Genomic DNA, 16,622 nt, shown 5'->3' with positions numbered 1-16,622 from the left:
TATCCTCAGACGATCCCCATAAGAGCAGGCTCACTGCATTGGAAAACCCATCTGTGTAATCCCGAACGAAGCTCACTTGATTGGAGATGTTTCAAAGAGAGGTAAGAAACATTTCTAGTGCCGGTACGGTCTGGAAAAGGGACCTCTTCTGTCCAATCACAATTACGGGTGGAGTTGAAAATGGGTGCAAGTGCAGAGTGGGTGGAGTTCCAAGTGTCTCACCATGACGATGATTTAGAAGTGGTCACGGAAGAGGAAACTTCCGGTATACAGATAGAGTTTGGTTTAGTAAAAAAAAAGCTGGGATATATCCAGTCAGGGGCGCCGCAAGGAATTTTGGGCCCCATGAAAATCAAAAATATAGATTTATATTTTTTGATGATTTCTAATCGTTTTTCTATTTTTTGGGGCCCCTGTCAGTCATGGGCCCTTAGAATCGTCCTAGTTTCCCCCCCTATACGGCGCCCCTGTATGCAGTATATCTCCTTTGTATATGAATGCAGCATATTGAACCGGCTGGATGAACTAAGTTCTAGTTGGTAGTAACAGGTCGGGTCAGATGGAGATATTTTGGGCCTGAGTCTTGCTCACCTCTGTAAACGGATAGAGTTTGGTACACTAAGCTGTCGTTCCATACGGTTCTGTACTCTACATCCCTTCCTACCTCTCATCAATCCACGAGGCTCGTAGACTAAAAATGGTGTTGGAGTATTTTTAAGTGTCTAAGTGACTCCGTTTTAAACCCTGCTGTATAATCGATCAATGTCCATTCTTATCAACCGACTCTCCAGTGGCGAAAGTTAAGTCAGACAGGTGCTATGATTTCACTCAAGCTTTCTCACCACAACACCTGAGAAAAAAAGATCTCAGGCCCTCAGGCTTGGCAGGGAGAAGAAATTGGCGGCCTCTGGAAGGTAAACATTCTGTGGACACTCACAAATGGAAGGCTAATATGCCTCCTGGTCTGAGCTGTCTGAGCACCTCCAGGTCGACTGGAAACTCAATGGATTCCCTCAAAGGAGGATATTCATCGATTCTACCGGCTAAAATGAATCAAGTGTGAAGTAAATATACTGTAAAACGATTGGAAATGCTCCCCCGTGCTATCTGGAGCCTCGAGGTTCTCTCTCTCTCTCTCTCTCTCTCTCTCTCTCTCTCTCTCTCTCTCTCTCTCTCGCTTTCTCTCTCTCTCTTTCTCTCTCCCTCTCTCTCTCTCTCTCTCTCTCTGTCTCTCTGTCTCTCTCTCTCTCTCTCTCGGCTTAATGAGCAAAGCGATTTCCTGAAGCAGGGAGTTTGACTTTGAGATTGAGAGGTACTTTTGTTTGCAGTCATTTTGAGGACAGTCTTACCCAGGTGATATCTGTGTTATCAGTCTACACTCAGCTGCGTTATGTTTCCTGACCTCCGGCAAATACCCGATTTCTGTGAGTTCTGGGAAACGCAGTTTTGGAGAAGTGCAGTGTCAGGAATGGCCATTGTTACCGTTCAGGGTATGTTCCCTACGTTCTGCGACCTTTCGTTCTGAGGTCCGAGTAGCAGTCTGCGCGAGTCTGTTTCACGCCTGCTTGTCATATGGACGTCTGTTTATCCTCCCAAAATACAATGTAGGCCTCCCTAATCTACTCCTCGTTCCACTATATGAGGTCACCTGACATCCCTTTCCACCCTACATCCATCAGTGCTGCAACAACAAAAGAAGGGAAAAAAACAGGTTTATTGGCCAACAGACTGGCCATACAGCACAAAAAGGCTTCGGGGAAACCAATTAAATGATGTCTGGCATGGTACAGGGTAGCAACAGCATCCGTATCAGTGGAAGCCTCCCTAACTGTAGTGGCTGAAATGAAGAGGATGGTGTTCGAGACAAGCGTCTGTGTTGTCATCCTGGCTATGAGCAGCTCAGGTGGGGGGGGGGGGGGGGGCAGAAGAGAGAGGCATCACTTCTCCAAAGGAGTGTGTTTGTGTGTGTCCCAGAATGCCTCGAGTGTTGGAGGCGGTTGGAGGCGGTTGGAGGATGGGAGGGAAAAAGAACAACAAAATCGATGGTAATCTCAGCCACCTGAGCATACAAAGTTCATAATGGAGAACACATTCACACAGCCTCCCACCTACACGCATGAGCACTCGGGCAAACACACACACACACACAGGCACACACAAACACACACACAGTTCAGTGATGATGATCACGAGAGTACTCCACTCTCCCAGCTGCAGGCTGTCGGGGCCGAGTAAGAGAGGTGGACTCAGAACTGGATCACACCGGTTTCTCCCGCCTCTGGGTAATATTCTGTGGAGGTCTCGCGTTTGAAAATAAATAACTAAGGATGACAGAGCTAGCAGATAGTAGTGCACAAGCATAACTACTATTTAACACTGTCACTCGATACAGCAGAATTGTGTCAGATATTCAATGCAATACCTCTCTTTTCTAGAGAGGGGAGAGGCAGTGGATTAATAGAAGCACATAAGAAATTCCCGAATTTTTCCCACCACAGTATCATCAAATATTGATTGATACATAATCAGTTTCAGTAGTACTACAATATGTTCATAATACACGTTTATACTCCCATTCACGGGCCCAGCTACAATGTCTTAAACTTTGACAGCACTGCCACCACACACCTCCCACGTCGACCTCCCCCTCCTGACCGTCCCCGCCACTCACTTGACTGGGGCATCATGGAGGTGTACACCTTGGGGTCGATGGTCCCCATGGGCGGGGGCAGGAGGGGGTTGGCGAAGCTGCGGAGCGGGTGCGTGGGCCGCACACAGGCGGTGGGGATGGTGCGCCCACTGGGGGCCTCCTCCGAGCCAGCCAGTTCCCCCGGCTGAGCCCCGACGCCGCTGCTGCTGGTGCTGGTGATCAGGGTCGGCTGTTGCTGCAGGGCCGCGGTCGCCGCTCCTTCGCTGCCCAGCGCTGGAAGCACAAACACGGAGACACGCGGGGAGGTTTGTGAGCGAACGTTCGAGGAGGTCCTTTTTTTTGGTACACGCGCATACACACAAAAGGTCTGTGCGTTTGCGCGTGGTACAAAGAGCCGCGATGAAAGACGACGGAATGAGCGAGCGAACCAAAACGAGAGACAGAGAGAGATCAGAGAGAGAGAGGGAGAGCGAGAGACGGGTGAGGAAGAGATCAGAAGGAGAGAGGAACAAACAGAGAGGGATGGGGGAGAGTTCAGAGAGGATGTGATGGAAGAGAACATGTTTTTACGCTCGACAGCATGTTCATGGCCACTCCCACACAAACCTATTAGTTGTCTTGCCCTCTGACCTCTGGGCATGTACTCCCATGCTTCCTATATGTGTGGCTAAGTACCATGTTCCATATGTACAGAACATATGCCAAGGCATTTACATAAACAAAGAGAAAACTATTTGCAATCAAATATATTCCACTAAACAGTAATCCACCACAGGAGGGGAACGACTGTTTTACTCCATTTCTTTCTGTTCGCAATTATACTAAATGTCTAGTTGGCATGCAACCATTATAATATGAGCCACAGTATCCCTCTCTCTGTTGCTAGTTCATTTGTCTTCTGGAAAACAGAAAGGTACTTTAGGGGAACTACTTTTGCAGTCGTCTACAAACAAGCCACATATTGGTGGCCTTTTTCCTGTTGTCTCCTCTCAACCAACAGTGCCTTGCCCCCCCCGCCCCCTCCTCCCTTCTCTGATGGCTAAGGGTAACCCAATTCCATCTTGGCTCGGCCGAAAATTCTCCTTCTTTTCTTCAATTACACATATAGGTTGACGGGGAATTAGACAATTACTTGGCCTTGCAACAGGCCGAGTTGTTTAGCCGACACAGCTGTTGTATTTTCAACAAAATGAGAGCGAGCGTGGAGGGTGTGAGGGGAGGGTGCTAATAGGGAGAGATGGTTTGTGGAGAGAGTAGGAGCGGAGCTTCGGACGAGCCAGGCACCGCCAGGAGAGAGACAGAGAGACAGAGAGAGAGAGAGAGAGAGAGAGAGAGAGAGAGAGAGAGAGAGAGAGAGAGAGAGAGAGAGAGAGAGAGACAGAGAGAGAGACAGAGAGAGAAAGAGAGAGACAGAGACAGAGAGAGAGAGAGAGAGAGAGAGAGAGAGAGAGAGAGAGAGAGAGAGAGAGAGAGAGAGAAAGAGAGAGAGAGAGAGAGAGAGAGAGAGACAGAGAGAGAGAGACTGAGAGAGAGACAGAGAGAGAGAGAGACAGAGAGAGAGAGTCTTCCGACTTGTACCTGCTGCGTAGCTGCGCTCCACGGTCAGGCTGGGGAAGGGCATGGGCCGCAGGGTGAACTTGTTGTGCGTGTACCCACAGGTGGGCGAGGGGAGGATGCCCGGGTACTGGCTGCTCTCCAACGTCGGAACAGGAATGGCACTGACCACGGCTACGGGAGAGATGATGGGCAAACATAATGAGAGAACACACCGGTGTGTCGAACCAAGCTATGGTTTAACACGAAGGAAACAAACCGGATTACGTGGTATTTACTCTGGCCCCTTGAAAACGTTTTGTTGATTTGATGAACTCCAACAGTAGTTCCTGTGTTGTTCAATGATAATCTTCTTACTTTCGAGAGACTTAACAGTCTACCCGTGACAAATAAGAAGGGCTAGCTCCTATGCAGGATCTCTCCTACAGTACAATGAGATAAACCAGCTGGGATGTTTGGTTTCAAACCCTCGGTTAGTTAGACAGAAAGAAAGACAGACAGACAGACAGACACACACACACAGACAGATGGAAAGATAAAAAAAGAATAAAAAACTGAGAAAAAACCTAAGCCTTGACCTTGAGACTGAAACCTAGGGGGCTTTTGAGGGGGAGGGGGGCGTTTGGCTGTTAAAATGCCCCAGGTACTCCACACACACACACAGATCCCTATCTTCGAAACTACCTCGGACCAGCAGAGCAGGAATTGCCTCGAGAGAGAGAGAGAGAGAGAGAGAGAGAGAGAGAGAGAGAGAGAGAGAGAGAGAGAGAGAGAGAGAGAGAGAGCGTGTGGGTGTGTACGTGGCTGTAGCGTGTGTGTGTGTGCGCGCGCGCGTGCGTGTGTTTCTTCCATCTATCACGGTGGAGTCGATGAGGTCAGTCTATATACCTTGAAGCCTCAGAAGCACTTCTGGAACGTTCCGACTCGCTCTGTCAATGGGACTTCCACAGCGGTTCACAACACGGTGGTTAACGCTTCGCTCTCAACCCAAATGTTTGCTCGCCGGAAGAACATTCGGAACCACATCTCAACGAAAGCCCAGTGCAAATAGCCCTGGTCTATCCTTGCCACTCTCAATGAATATAACGACAATATAACAATCTGTAATGCCATACAGATCGTGCGTTCTCCTTCATATTTGATATTCAGTGAACAAAGAAAGCATCCAAGCATTCAATCGTCCACACGGCTGGACTTACATTTAGTCTTATTTGTATTTTTTTCCAGACACTCTTATCCAGAACGACTTACAGTAAGTAAGTGGACTTGACCCATTTAAGTGCCAAGTAAGACCAAAGGAGGTTGTGGGGTTTGTCGCCGTATTAAGCTTTGTGATGTGGAAGATGATCAATACAGATATTGATCATTCGATATCGATCATGCACATGAGGCTAAGGCCCGGTGCCTTGAACCCTGTGACCTCACCTGGACATCTACACGAGTGAAAATCCATAGGATCTCGTCTTGGCACGCCGAATGCTGCTTGAACTGCTGGCTAGATCTCCAATCATGCGACGGAACATGCAGAAATTGATTAAAGCGGCCGCTGTCACGCGATTTTTTGCTCTGTCTAGCGAAAGGACTCGAATTTGGGCAAGGCAGCCGGATGCGGAGCCTAGCACTGGGCGGAACGCAGAAAGGGGGACAAACAGGATTGGATGGTTTCAAAATCGCCTCAGTCCACCGTGAGTTGATTGGACTGTTTTTGACAAGCTAAAGCCTCAAACCTTCCGCCATCCTCCTCAATCATCCATCTGGCGCTGGGCTTCCATTTTGTAGCCACAAAACACGAGGCGAGGGCATACTCTGAGTGGATTATCAGATTAAAGGCCGGCGTGGTCATCACCTGCAGCAGTCAATGAGATTAGGGCGGGGATTCCACTTAGTGGCATTAGTGATATTAATGGCCCTCATTGTTGCGCGTCAATTTCTTAATTACATATGTAGGTGTGTGTTAACGGCGGCATCATTGTTATTAGATCGTGATTATCGCTACAAATTCGAGGCTGTGTGAACGTGGGCATGCCTGCGCGCGTCTTTGTGTCCGTGGGCTTAGCCAGTACGCCGTGGGTACGCCCAAACGCTAAAGCTAACAAACCAAACATGCCCCCTAATCAGTGCCTGATGAAAACACGAGGCAGGAGCCAGAGCGAGACGGACGACTCGATATGAAAATAGCATTTGATCCCAAGCGCGCGTGCGTGCAGACTAAACCTGGGGAATTTACCCGATTGAAGTCTATTCCTCTTCATCCGTCCCGGTGGCAAGCTAAAGGTGCCTGGTGCCTGTACTTGGAGTGCGACAGACTAGCCTGGGGGTGCCATGGGGGGGGGGGGGGTGCGTTAGACAGAGCAGACACGGCGGCGGAGAGGGTGTATGATAGACAGGTCGTGTGACAGGGGGTATGATAGAGGAGCGCGAGAGGAGCAGAGGTCCTGATTGCTCCGGGCGTCTGGTGCAGAATCTCCCCCCACCCCCCCCCAAAAAAATAAATATAACACATCAGTCACCCAGATCATTAGACAACTGTGGTACCGTATGTAGGTGTAAGGATGCCTAGGTCTGGGAAACGAGGATGTTGCTGGGCGTGTATGTGTGTGTGTGTGTGTGTGGGAAGGGGGTGAATTGAAGGGTAAGAAGGTGACTGAGGGGGATGTGCCGTGCTAATGGGGACCCTGAGCTTGTAAGCACGCTCAGTTGCTCTCTCTCTCTCTCTCTCTCTCTCTCTCTCTCTCTCTCTCTCTCTCTCTCTCTCTCTCTCTCTCTCTCTCTCTCTCCCCCCTTCTCTCTCTCCCCCTCTCTCTCTCTCTCTGTCTCCCCCTCTCTCTCTCTCTCTCTCTCTCTCTCTCTCTCTCTGTCTCTCTCTGTCGCACACACTGTTTCTCCCTCCCTCTCTGTTTCTCTCTCTCTCTGTGTCTCTCTCGATCTTTCAGGTCTGCCACCCAGGGGATGGGCCTGACATGTGAGAGTTCTTTTATGCGAGTACCGGGGAGAGGAACAGGGCCACGGATAAAGAGAGCGAGAGACGGAGAGAGCAACTGAGAGAAAGAGTGAGGGGGAAAGAGGCTGGTAATTACCCACGTCCTACTCGGATGTAAGGGCTAGCGAGAGAGGAAGGGAAACGAGGGAGTGGAGTAATACAATGTTGTGAGGCCAGGGTGATGGGGGGATGAGTGGACTTCCTGCTCAAGGAACAAGGACGAAAGAGGGGTTCTGTGAAAGAGCAAGGAAAGCATGTCGGTAATACCTGTATTAGTGTGTGTGTGTGTGTGGGGAGGTTTACTTGTAGGAGATCCTTAGGCCAGTCTACCGTGAGGCAGACTGGCAGCATCCTCAGGCAGCGTAATATCTAGGCCTTGGATCAAATCTCCCAGCTCACCCAATCCTTTTGCTCACGGCCTGCGTGTTTGTCTCTCCGCGAGCTGCGAAACCATCAGCGTCTCAGTGAAAAACAATCCTTGCCTTTGAGCCAGGCGGATTTCTTTGCCACTTACGTCCCCGGGTTTTTTTGTTTTTGTATTCCTCCGTCTGTGAGCGACGGGGCACAGAGCGGGCAATATGTCTGCCGTCGACGTGACACAGGCGGATTCCTCCGTTCCGCTGTGATGTGCACACGACAGGCGGCTTCGCCACGACTCCCTCCGCCGCACTCGCGTCGACCTTCAGCCGCCGCCGTCACTCCCCTCCGGTTGGCGCGGCGACGGGTGACAGCGTGTCATCCGTGCGATCGCTAACGGGGCTACGCCGGGACCAATCTGTTACCCTGTCGGGTTCAAAGGCACCTGCCTCCGAACCTGCCCTCCCCCCTTCACCCCCAGCCCTCGCCCGTCACTCCCCCTACACCCCCCCCCCCCTCAGGCCCCCCTCCCCCTCCCTTAGCATCAACACCTGTCACTAAAGCTGCTCTTTTTTCCTCCGACTAAACTCGGAGAGACGCCTGCACCTGGCTTTTCACAAACATCCCCCCCCCCCCTCTTCCCCGTCTTTGTGGGAAGACGAGACAGGACGTGAGGTCACTCACGCGTGTTGCCGGGCTGGGACTCCATGGGGATCATCATCTTGGTGCGAGTGGCCCTCCGGGCAGCCAGGGATCGCTCCAGGGTCGATATGCCGCTCGAGGCTTCGTCTCCATCGGCTGTCGGGGACGAAAGGAGCGTTAGGACCGTACGCCGGAGAGGGGGGGAGACGGAGAAGCTTTTACAGCGGCCCGCAGAGAGCTTTCTACGTCTTCTATTCAGCTCACGGTAGACTGGACTGTTTGGCAGCAAATGCACAGCTGCTAACTCTGGAGTAGAAATCAATAAGCAGATCAAGCTCTCTATATCGCTACATAGTTTGAAGAAAAAAATGAGCATAAACAACATCAAGGAAGAACAGTTCTGGCCGTAAGGGCCTCCTTAGGTTCAAGCGTTTTGAAAGTAATTCACCACCACATCATTTTCGATGATGCATCTCATCAAGGTTTCCCAGCCCGAGGTTGAGATCGAATGCGTTCCAAGCAGAGTATCGTCATCACCAATAAACAGCTGGACCAGCTGTCACTAACAGGAAGTGCTTACCCGAATGGCTGCTTTTGCTGCCCATCTGGCTCTCTGATTGGCTGTGACTGACTTGAGTGATCTCCTGGCAGCTCTGCATGGGCGAATCGCGAACAGACGGGGCGGCGCTGGAGGGCTTCTCGATGTTCTTGAGCTCCATCTCCTCGTGGTGGATCCACAGGTCGGGCGGACGCAGGTCCTTCTGGCTTCCCTTACGCTTCCCCGCGCTGTGCGACGCTCGCTTCCTGTCAAGGGGGAAAGAGGGGAGGGGAGGGAAGGAGGGAAGGGAGATAAAGAGAGTAGTTGTGAAGAGCACCGTGAGACTTTGAGGGGGCAGGGCGTTTGAGATTTGACTTAATCTGTTGGCGCGGTAAGCTTTGCTGGGCTACGCTATGCTACAAAGAGACAACAAGGAAAGACAGTCCGGGGTTTTTTCTGTCTCTCCGATTTCATAATTTTCAAACAGACACAAACACCAATATACACAGACACACAAACACACCCACGCACACACACAGAGTACGATTTGACAGGTTCTGCCTTGCTGGTAATGTGGATTGTTGTTTGAAGTGCTGCAGGTAGACCTGTTATTAATGAGCATAGCTGTCGCTCAGGGTTAGGTTGGCACCCGCACACAAGCATATGGCACCCACACACGCAGTGTTGCAAACGGGTCCCCCCCCCACCCCCAACCCCCAAACCCCTACCCCCCCCCCCCCCACCACCACCACCACACCCACATATTTTTCCTCTTGGCTGCAACCCTCTCCCTCACTCAACTGGCTCCCTCCCTCTCAGCTCTCTCGTTCTCCCCTACCTCGGCATGAACACAGTCAGACAGAGTGCTCGGAACACCCCCCCCCCCCTCCCCTCAGCCTCCCCTTCGCAGGGGCGAATCTCCTTCCAGCACGCCATTCGCAGCCCCTTAATTACACTCGCTTAATTGCAAAGCCCGAATATAATCGAGTCTCGGTGAGGCGACCGCACTTCACCCTCCCTTCCGTCTCGTTAGCGGCGCATCGCCGGCGTCGTGCCGGTGGGGGCGAGCGGGGATCATTCAGGCGCGGCGACGTGCCCTCTGTGTTGGGTCGACAGAAGTGGAGCGCTGCCTCACTTGTTCCACGCAGGCCACGATGAAAAGTGTGGGTCAGGACTCCCCCCCCCCCACCCGTGTTCTAATGCTGTCAGAAGGGGTCAGGGCTCCCAAAGCCCCCCCCACACACACAAACACACTCACCCCCAGGCTCCACCATCCCCTGCTGGGATGTGAGCGTTACCTCCTGCGGTCCGCTTGAAAAACGCCCGTTCGGATGGACGTCAAAGGGTTACATCCACACGCAGGGCCGTCGTTTAGGGGTGAGAGGAGATGACAATTCTAGGGGCCCACAGCCCAGGGGGGCCCTCAAAACGCCCAGTAGCCTATTATGTAGGCTTCCCTTTCTATGACAAAATTGTTATGCATAGGCCCAACTAATACTCGTGCACAGCATCAGAGTTAAAACGAAGCCACATAATCAAGCAAAATTAAAAAAAAAAAATTGCACTAACATCCTTCTTAAAAAAAAAGGTTTGGTCCATGGTTTGCTCCTCTTTTGAAAATGTGCGCATAACGTTATTACTCACAAACTGCAGCAGCAGCCAGCTGGTTATCAATAGAGAACTGACAAAACCAGACGCCACAGAAGAGAGGAGAGGAAGAAAAAAGAGTGATTACTAAGACTAAACTGCTATGGTAGCTTTTGACATGAGTCTTGTTAATGTTAAGCAGGGGCTAATCTTACAGCTTGCCGTCCTCATACAATAATAAAGTGAAGCTGTTTCTCCAGAGCTGTGGCATTGATAATGTGAGTTTGGGTGTGTTGCACCAAGTGCTTGATTTTTACATAGTAATACCCAGTGACTCTTTGTTGAGTGGTTAATTGAAAATAAATTACGAATTGGGTGCATTGCCTGACGTCAGAACATAGAGAAGCAGAAAAATAAAGCCTCAATTATAATACATATAGTCTAAAACAAAAAGTGGTGTAAAATGTATCTTTGGCGATGAAAAGTTGGGGGGTGGGGGCCCACACCAATATTCTTTCAGGGGGCCCAGAATGCCTAGCAACGGCCCTGCCCTCACACAGGTACACGATTACAAAACGTATACGCACGCCCACACGAAAGTGTGTCTGGGATTTTCTCGGCTACAGTGACCGTACAAAAGAGTGGACGGTGACCGGACGACCGCGCCGCCACTCTGTGAGTGAACGATGGGGCCTGTGTTTACCCGGAAGGTCCCGCGCGAGACGACCGACAGAGAGCAGAACAAGACAAGAAAAGAACCTCGTCTCGAACGACATCGAGACGAGAATCGCTGGGTGTGAAGATCAAACGGAATCTTTGGATACTCCGACACGTGTTCGGAGCACGCGGTCCCGGAGTGGGGCCTTGAGAGAACACTTTGCTAATCTTCTAAATCCTTTAGCGGAGAACATGAGCTTTCCTTAAGGGAAACCGGAAAGTCGGCGAGTTCTAGCGGTACCTAGTTCTGACAGAACAGGGGTGTATCAAGCCCTCCGAGGTCTCCACGTTGCTATGGAGAATGTGAAAGCCCCAGGCACACAAACGTACTTCGACACACGCCGACACACGGAGGACTCGAAAGACAAGAGAGAGGGAGGAAAAAGAGGAGAGGGGGTAGAGGAGAAGACGAGAACTCACTTCCTCTGCTGGGCCGAGGAGCGCCGCGTGCAGATCAGCGCCACGATGACGACCACGACCACGGTAACGGCTCCCACGGACACGATGATGATCACCAGCAGGTTGCTGTTCTTCTGGGGAGTGACACTCCCGTGGGGCGGCCTCATCTGCCCGATCGGCGGGTCTGAAAAACAAACGGAAAACACGACAGGTTAGTCAGGTTAACGTCCGCAGAGCGAGACGGCACTCTCGAAACAGTCGGGACAGCCAGCAAACGAACCAACCTTCCATGAGCGCAACCAGTGTATTGAAAAGACTGATGTTCGGCCAAATCTGAAGAATCAAAGGCTTTCATATTTGATGTAAGTAGAGATTCCACTTTTAATGAGCTACGGCTCCAAAAGTACAGCTATCCTCAGAGGAACGCTAAGTGAATCACTGTTCGAGTGGGAAGACTGTCCATCTACTGTAACAACACACCAGAGATGCTGGGCATATTTCTAGTCCGCTTCGGAGCTCAATACATTCTTGTCTACCATGAAAGAGTTTGCTTCTAACTCAGGGAGTCGTTAATGGTCCCAAAAGCAGCGTGCGATCAAAAACAAATGTAATGGTTTTCAACTACATGGTACTCCACGCCAAAACCGTTTCATGTCACTCAGGACCAACCAAAAAACAAACAAACTCGAGAGGACTGGAGAGCGAAGTACATTGTGGATGCTCGTTTGAGACCAGGCTGGAAAGCTGAACGGTGGCGACGTGGTGGAGGGATGCCCCAGCAGTAAAGTTGGACTGTAGCTGCGGTTACAAATGAAATGCCGGAACCTTCCTAGAAAGGTGATTTGATCCCTTGTCAATCACTGATGCTCACGCTAATCCAACAAAGCACTTAGTCTCCGCTCTGAAAATGCAGTAGGCATCCCCTTTGTTTGCGGAATACAAGATCCATGGGGTCGGCGAAATTAATTTATACACCGATTGATGCCTTTGAAATGCACCCTCTGTCTTTTCTCATTGCATCACTAGGGTTCTTCAGTGTGGGTTATCTCCACTCGGAGCAAATGAGAGCCATTAAAACATTCAAGAGACGGTTCTGCCAATCACTCGGCACCAGGTGTTGATGCTAGTACTTTCCACAAGGTCTGAAATTCCCACTCTCTCCCCCCCCCCCAACCCCCCAAGCCAACCCAAGAGCAAGGAGCTATTCAGACCACGGAGCGGTTACCGTCGTCAGGAAGAGACAGGCGCTCTCCGAAGTAATGAGTTGATTTATAGCACTGCCCACGGTGCGCCAGAGAAAGGCCTGAGGAAAATACCAAGCGCTACAACGCTAATTGAGAGGATGAAATAGGATGAGAGAGACAGTGGGGTTTGGAAGGCTGCACGCGCCACGCTTGGGGCGGGTCCATCTCCGACCCTGGCGCTTCTATCTCTCTCCATGCCGGCCTGCTTCCATTTCATCCTGGCTCGGGGTAAACATGAACTTTCGAGGTAGCCCGACCTCTCTCCTGGGTCATAAAAGGAGCAGGTTGCCTGCTTTCCAGGAGAGTGCGCTCGCAACATCGCAGAGCGCCAGCTCGTGTCTGCCGGCCCTTCTTTCAATGCCTGGCTCTCTCTCGCATGGCATTGTGGTGTCTATGTCGCCTGTCTCTTTTCTCGCGGCTCATATTTACGGGAGGCGGGTGCGGGCGGGGAGAGGTTTAAGTGTGAAGGATGGATTTTTTCTCCCGGCCTCTCAGCCGTCTACACCAAGGTCACCCTAATGAATGATGGAGAGTGCCATCTATTCAAACGGTCCTCTCACTTTCACCGTTGTGGCGGTGGTGAAATGACGGATATACTGACACCTTTGGCTCCTGCTCGACTCCATTACCTAGTCTTTACCAACAGCACTTCCTGAGAGCCCGGGCCAAGGACTGCTCAGCCCCCCCTTCACACCTCCTCTTCTCTGTTACCCGGGGAATGTGATACAGAGCACTCGCTAATGCAGAAACAACCTTGTCGTGACAATCACAGGTCCAGACAATAGTAACATACGATTCACGGCCAAGGCCCCGATGGGCCGTTTCCAATACCACATGATGAGGTAAGCTTATGTTATTTGGGTTATTGGACAGGCAGCAACAATGGCGCAACCATTTCCAGGAGGAGTAAGCTGTTGTTCCGATGATGGTTGGCGGGACAAATGCCCACAATTCGGCATTCATTCATATTTAGTGTAGATGAAGGGCAGCGATGTGAATTCTCAGACCCTTTTTTTGACACTTTGATCGACTAAGGCTGGTTGGCTGTTTCTGATTGTTTGTTACAGTAGGTTATATGTTTATATATCTATACTATTATTATACCAATATGACTATACATGTCGAATTTCATGTATAAAAACATACAGAGAGGCCCTTTGTGTCACAGCTTTGCTCCACTCTTGCGCCACAAAAGTGATCCTAAAGGCTAATATCAAGAGCAAGGCACTAAAGTAAACGCTAATGTCAGTAAGACTGCCTAGCAGTTGGGTGGTCACAAAACGGGATTCCTTTGAAACTCCATGACGTGTGGTGCCATGCAAAACACATCAAGCAATTCAAGAGTTTAGAGACCACGCCAACAACTCCACGATAAAGGATGTTTACTAGTATGTCAAATAAAAAGAATCAACATACACAGTACATAATGAAAGGATTATGAATGAGTGAGTGAATGAGCGAATGACTGAATGATGCATCCAGGCAGCCGACTCGAATGGCAGGTGGAGCTCAGCCGATTCCCCTGACAGGTGCCTAGACATCAGATGAAGAGGAGCCTTGGAGGAGATGGGGGTGGGTGGAGGGGTGGAGGGGGGGGGTGGGTGGAGGGGTGGAGGAGGGGGTGGGGGTAGAGGAGGGGGTGGGGGTGGAGGAGGGGGTGGGGGTGGAGGAGGGGGTGGGTGGGTGGGGATGGAGGAGGGGGATCACAAGGGTCACAGGTATGTCGTAAATGTAGACAGAAGGAGCTTTGGCATCCATCTTATATATTCCAACATTCTCCCCACCCCCACCCTCCCCCGCCCCTCCCCCCACACTGCCCCTCTCTGCCCCCTCCCCCCCCCCGCTGGCAGGTTGTCCTGCCCCCTCACCAGGTCTGTGGTTGGCCACTGATCTCTGCATCCCTCTCTGCTGACGGCGGACAGGCGGAGGGATGGAACCATATGCCGCCTTCACAGACGACGCACAGCCTCTAACTCGTGTATCCCAGCAGGCATGTGGGCTAAGCAGGACGGGTCAGCGAGCAGCCTGTCTCCATTCCTGGGAGTGGGAGCCCTGTCGTTATGCCCAGCTCTGTCAGGTGTGTCCACGGTGAGGATGTAGCCAGGCGGACACACCCGCAAATGGGTCGCCCCGCCCGCCCGCGCGCACCGCCAGCCAAACCCGGCGGGCGGCTCATTCCTAACCCTCTACCTATCTACTTATCTCCTGCCTCCTCCGCTCGTCTCCCTCCCTCCCTCCCTCTCTCTCTCCCTCTCTCTCTCTCTCTCTCTCTCTCTCTCTCTCCTTCTCTCTCTCTCTCTCTCTACCCCTGCACTCATCCACCATTCATCCCCCTCCGCCCCTCCTACCCCCCCTCCCTCCACACACCCCCCGTCGTCTCCAGCGTCAGCGAGCAGCCTGCGATTATCAGCCTTGCAGTAATTAACCGGAGATTTCCCTACAGAGGGGCTTCGGCGAAGCCGCGAGGCGGAGGGAAAGACTTCGCTCGCGGAGGGGGGAGTCGTGTCGGGGGCGGGGAGGGGGGGGGGGTGTCGAGGGCTCCCCACTGTGAAATCAAGTGGTCTTCCTAGGCCTGCTACCGGTTGCAGTATATTACCGAGTCATTAACCAGTAACAGCCGCACAGGCTGCTGTAGGAGCCACAGTATTAACGGCACCGCCGGTCGCATTCAAACAAACTGTGTCGGGGGCCGTTCGGGCATAATTTAACAGGGGCTAAAATGTACACATGGCATAATGGCAACGAGGAGATGTCTGTCTACCGGCGGACGCGGCAGGGGACCTAAAAAAACGACATTTACGAATGAAAAAGGGCTCCACGCGCGAGCCCGCGTCTTTGAGACTTCCGTAAAAAAATGTACACAAATCTCCCCCCCCCCCCTCTCCCCCCCGGCCAGGACGGTTGTTTCTGTACATCAAAGCCCCACGCTCGGAGCACATGACAGGAAGCGACGCTTTCGCTGCATCACATGGCACGCAAAAGCGAGACATCTCAGTCACCCGACCTCCGTAGAGCATTTTACCGACCACCACAATAGACTACGTCCACGACAGTATGAAAAGAACGACCCTGAAATTACGGGCAATTTAGACCCGACAGCTACGACCACAGTTGACCTTGTGTGAACTCTGTCCACATGGCCTCGTAGGTTGAGAAGGGGCTGGGTGGGGGGAGGGGGAACTCAGCATGGCCTCTTACAGGAGCAGTTAAGGTCACGTGGTGGTGTTCAGGAGAACGCAGATTGGTCGGTTGTAGTGCTTACCATTCAGACTGCTCCTATCAATCGGGTTATTGTCAGAGGGCCAGTAGCCTCCATCTCCATGGCGACCTGGGAATGGGGGGGAAAGAGAGCAAGAAAGAAAGAAAGCCAGAGAGAGAGAGAGAGAGAGACATTAGAAATGTGTTTTGGCCTTGCAGGGAAGAACGTGCAAATAAATAATGAGGATGATTTTTCAGTTGTTTGTTACAAAAGCTGAATGGCCTTCCTCTCAAAGAGGGACACTTCTGTATGCTCATTTCTAATACTTTTGTACAGATACGCTTTGACAATGCAATAGCACTCTAGCTCTTTCCATAAGAATGAACTACACCACGCTATTCCTACTGCTGGCAATTTGGAACCCTCCAATTCCAGAGTATCACGTGGCGCTTGCTGTTCCCCAATCACTAAAACCCAAAAAGTCGAAACAGAGACAGGACAGGTAGACCGACAAGACAGGCCGACCAACAGACAGACAGACATACAGACAGAGACATACAGGCAGTCAGACAGTCAGACAGACATACAGACAGAGACATACAGGCATTCAGACAGCCAGACAGACAGCCAGACAGACAGACAGAGACATACAGGCAGTCAGACAGACAGACAGACATACAGGCAGTCAGAGACATACAGGCCGTCAGACAGACAGACAGAGACATACAGGTAGTCAGGCAGTCAGACAGACAGAG

At 51.5% G+C, this 16,622-nt stretch overlaps 1 protein-coding gene across 2 annotated transcripts in view; it reads right to left on the bottom strand.

The window, feature by feature from the left end:
- dcc (DCC netrin 1 receptor) overlaps positions 1-16,622 on the bottom strand; it is a 142,125-nt gene that overhangs the window by 8,553 nt on the left and 116,950 nt on the right. For both annotated transcript variants that reach the window (XM_047014850.1, XM_047014851.1), the window contains exons 22-27: positions 15,931-15,996; positions 11,446-11,608; positions 8,764-8,987; positions 8,226-8,339; positions 4,229-4,378; positions 2,672-2,923 (exon numbers count right to left, since the gene is read on the bottom strand). In XM_047014850.1, coding sequence (XP_046870806.1) covers positions 2,672-2,923; positions 4,229-4,378; positions 8,226-8,339; positions 8,764-8,987; positions 11,446-11,608; positions 15,931-15,996 — 969 coding nt within the window. The remainder of the gene's footprint in view (positions 1-2,671; positions 2,924-4,228; positions 4,379-8,225; positions 8,340-8,763; positions 8,988-11,445; positions 11,609-15,930; positions 15,997-16,622) is intronic.

This window comes from Hypomesus transpacificus, unplaced genomic scaffold (assembly GCF_021917145.1).
Source record: "Hypomesus transpacificus isolate Combined female unplaced genomic scaffold, fHypTra1 scaffold_27, whole genome shotgun sequence".
NCBI classification, from domain to species: Eukaryota; Metazoa; Chordata; class Actinopteri; order Osmeriformes; family Osmeridae; genus Hypomesus; species Hypomesus transpacificus.
This window is presented reverse-complemented; position numbering and strand designations above follow the sequence as displayed.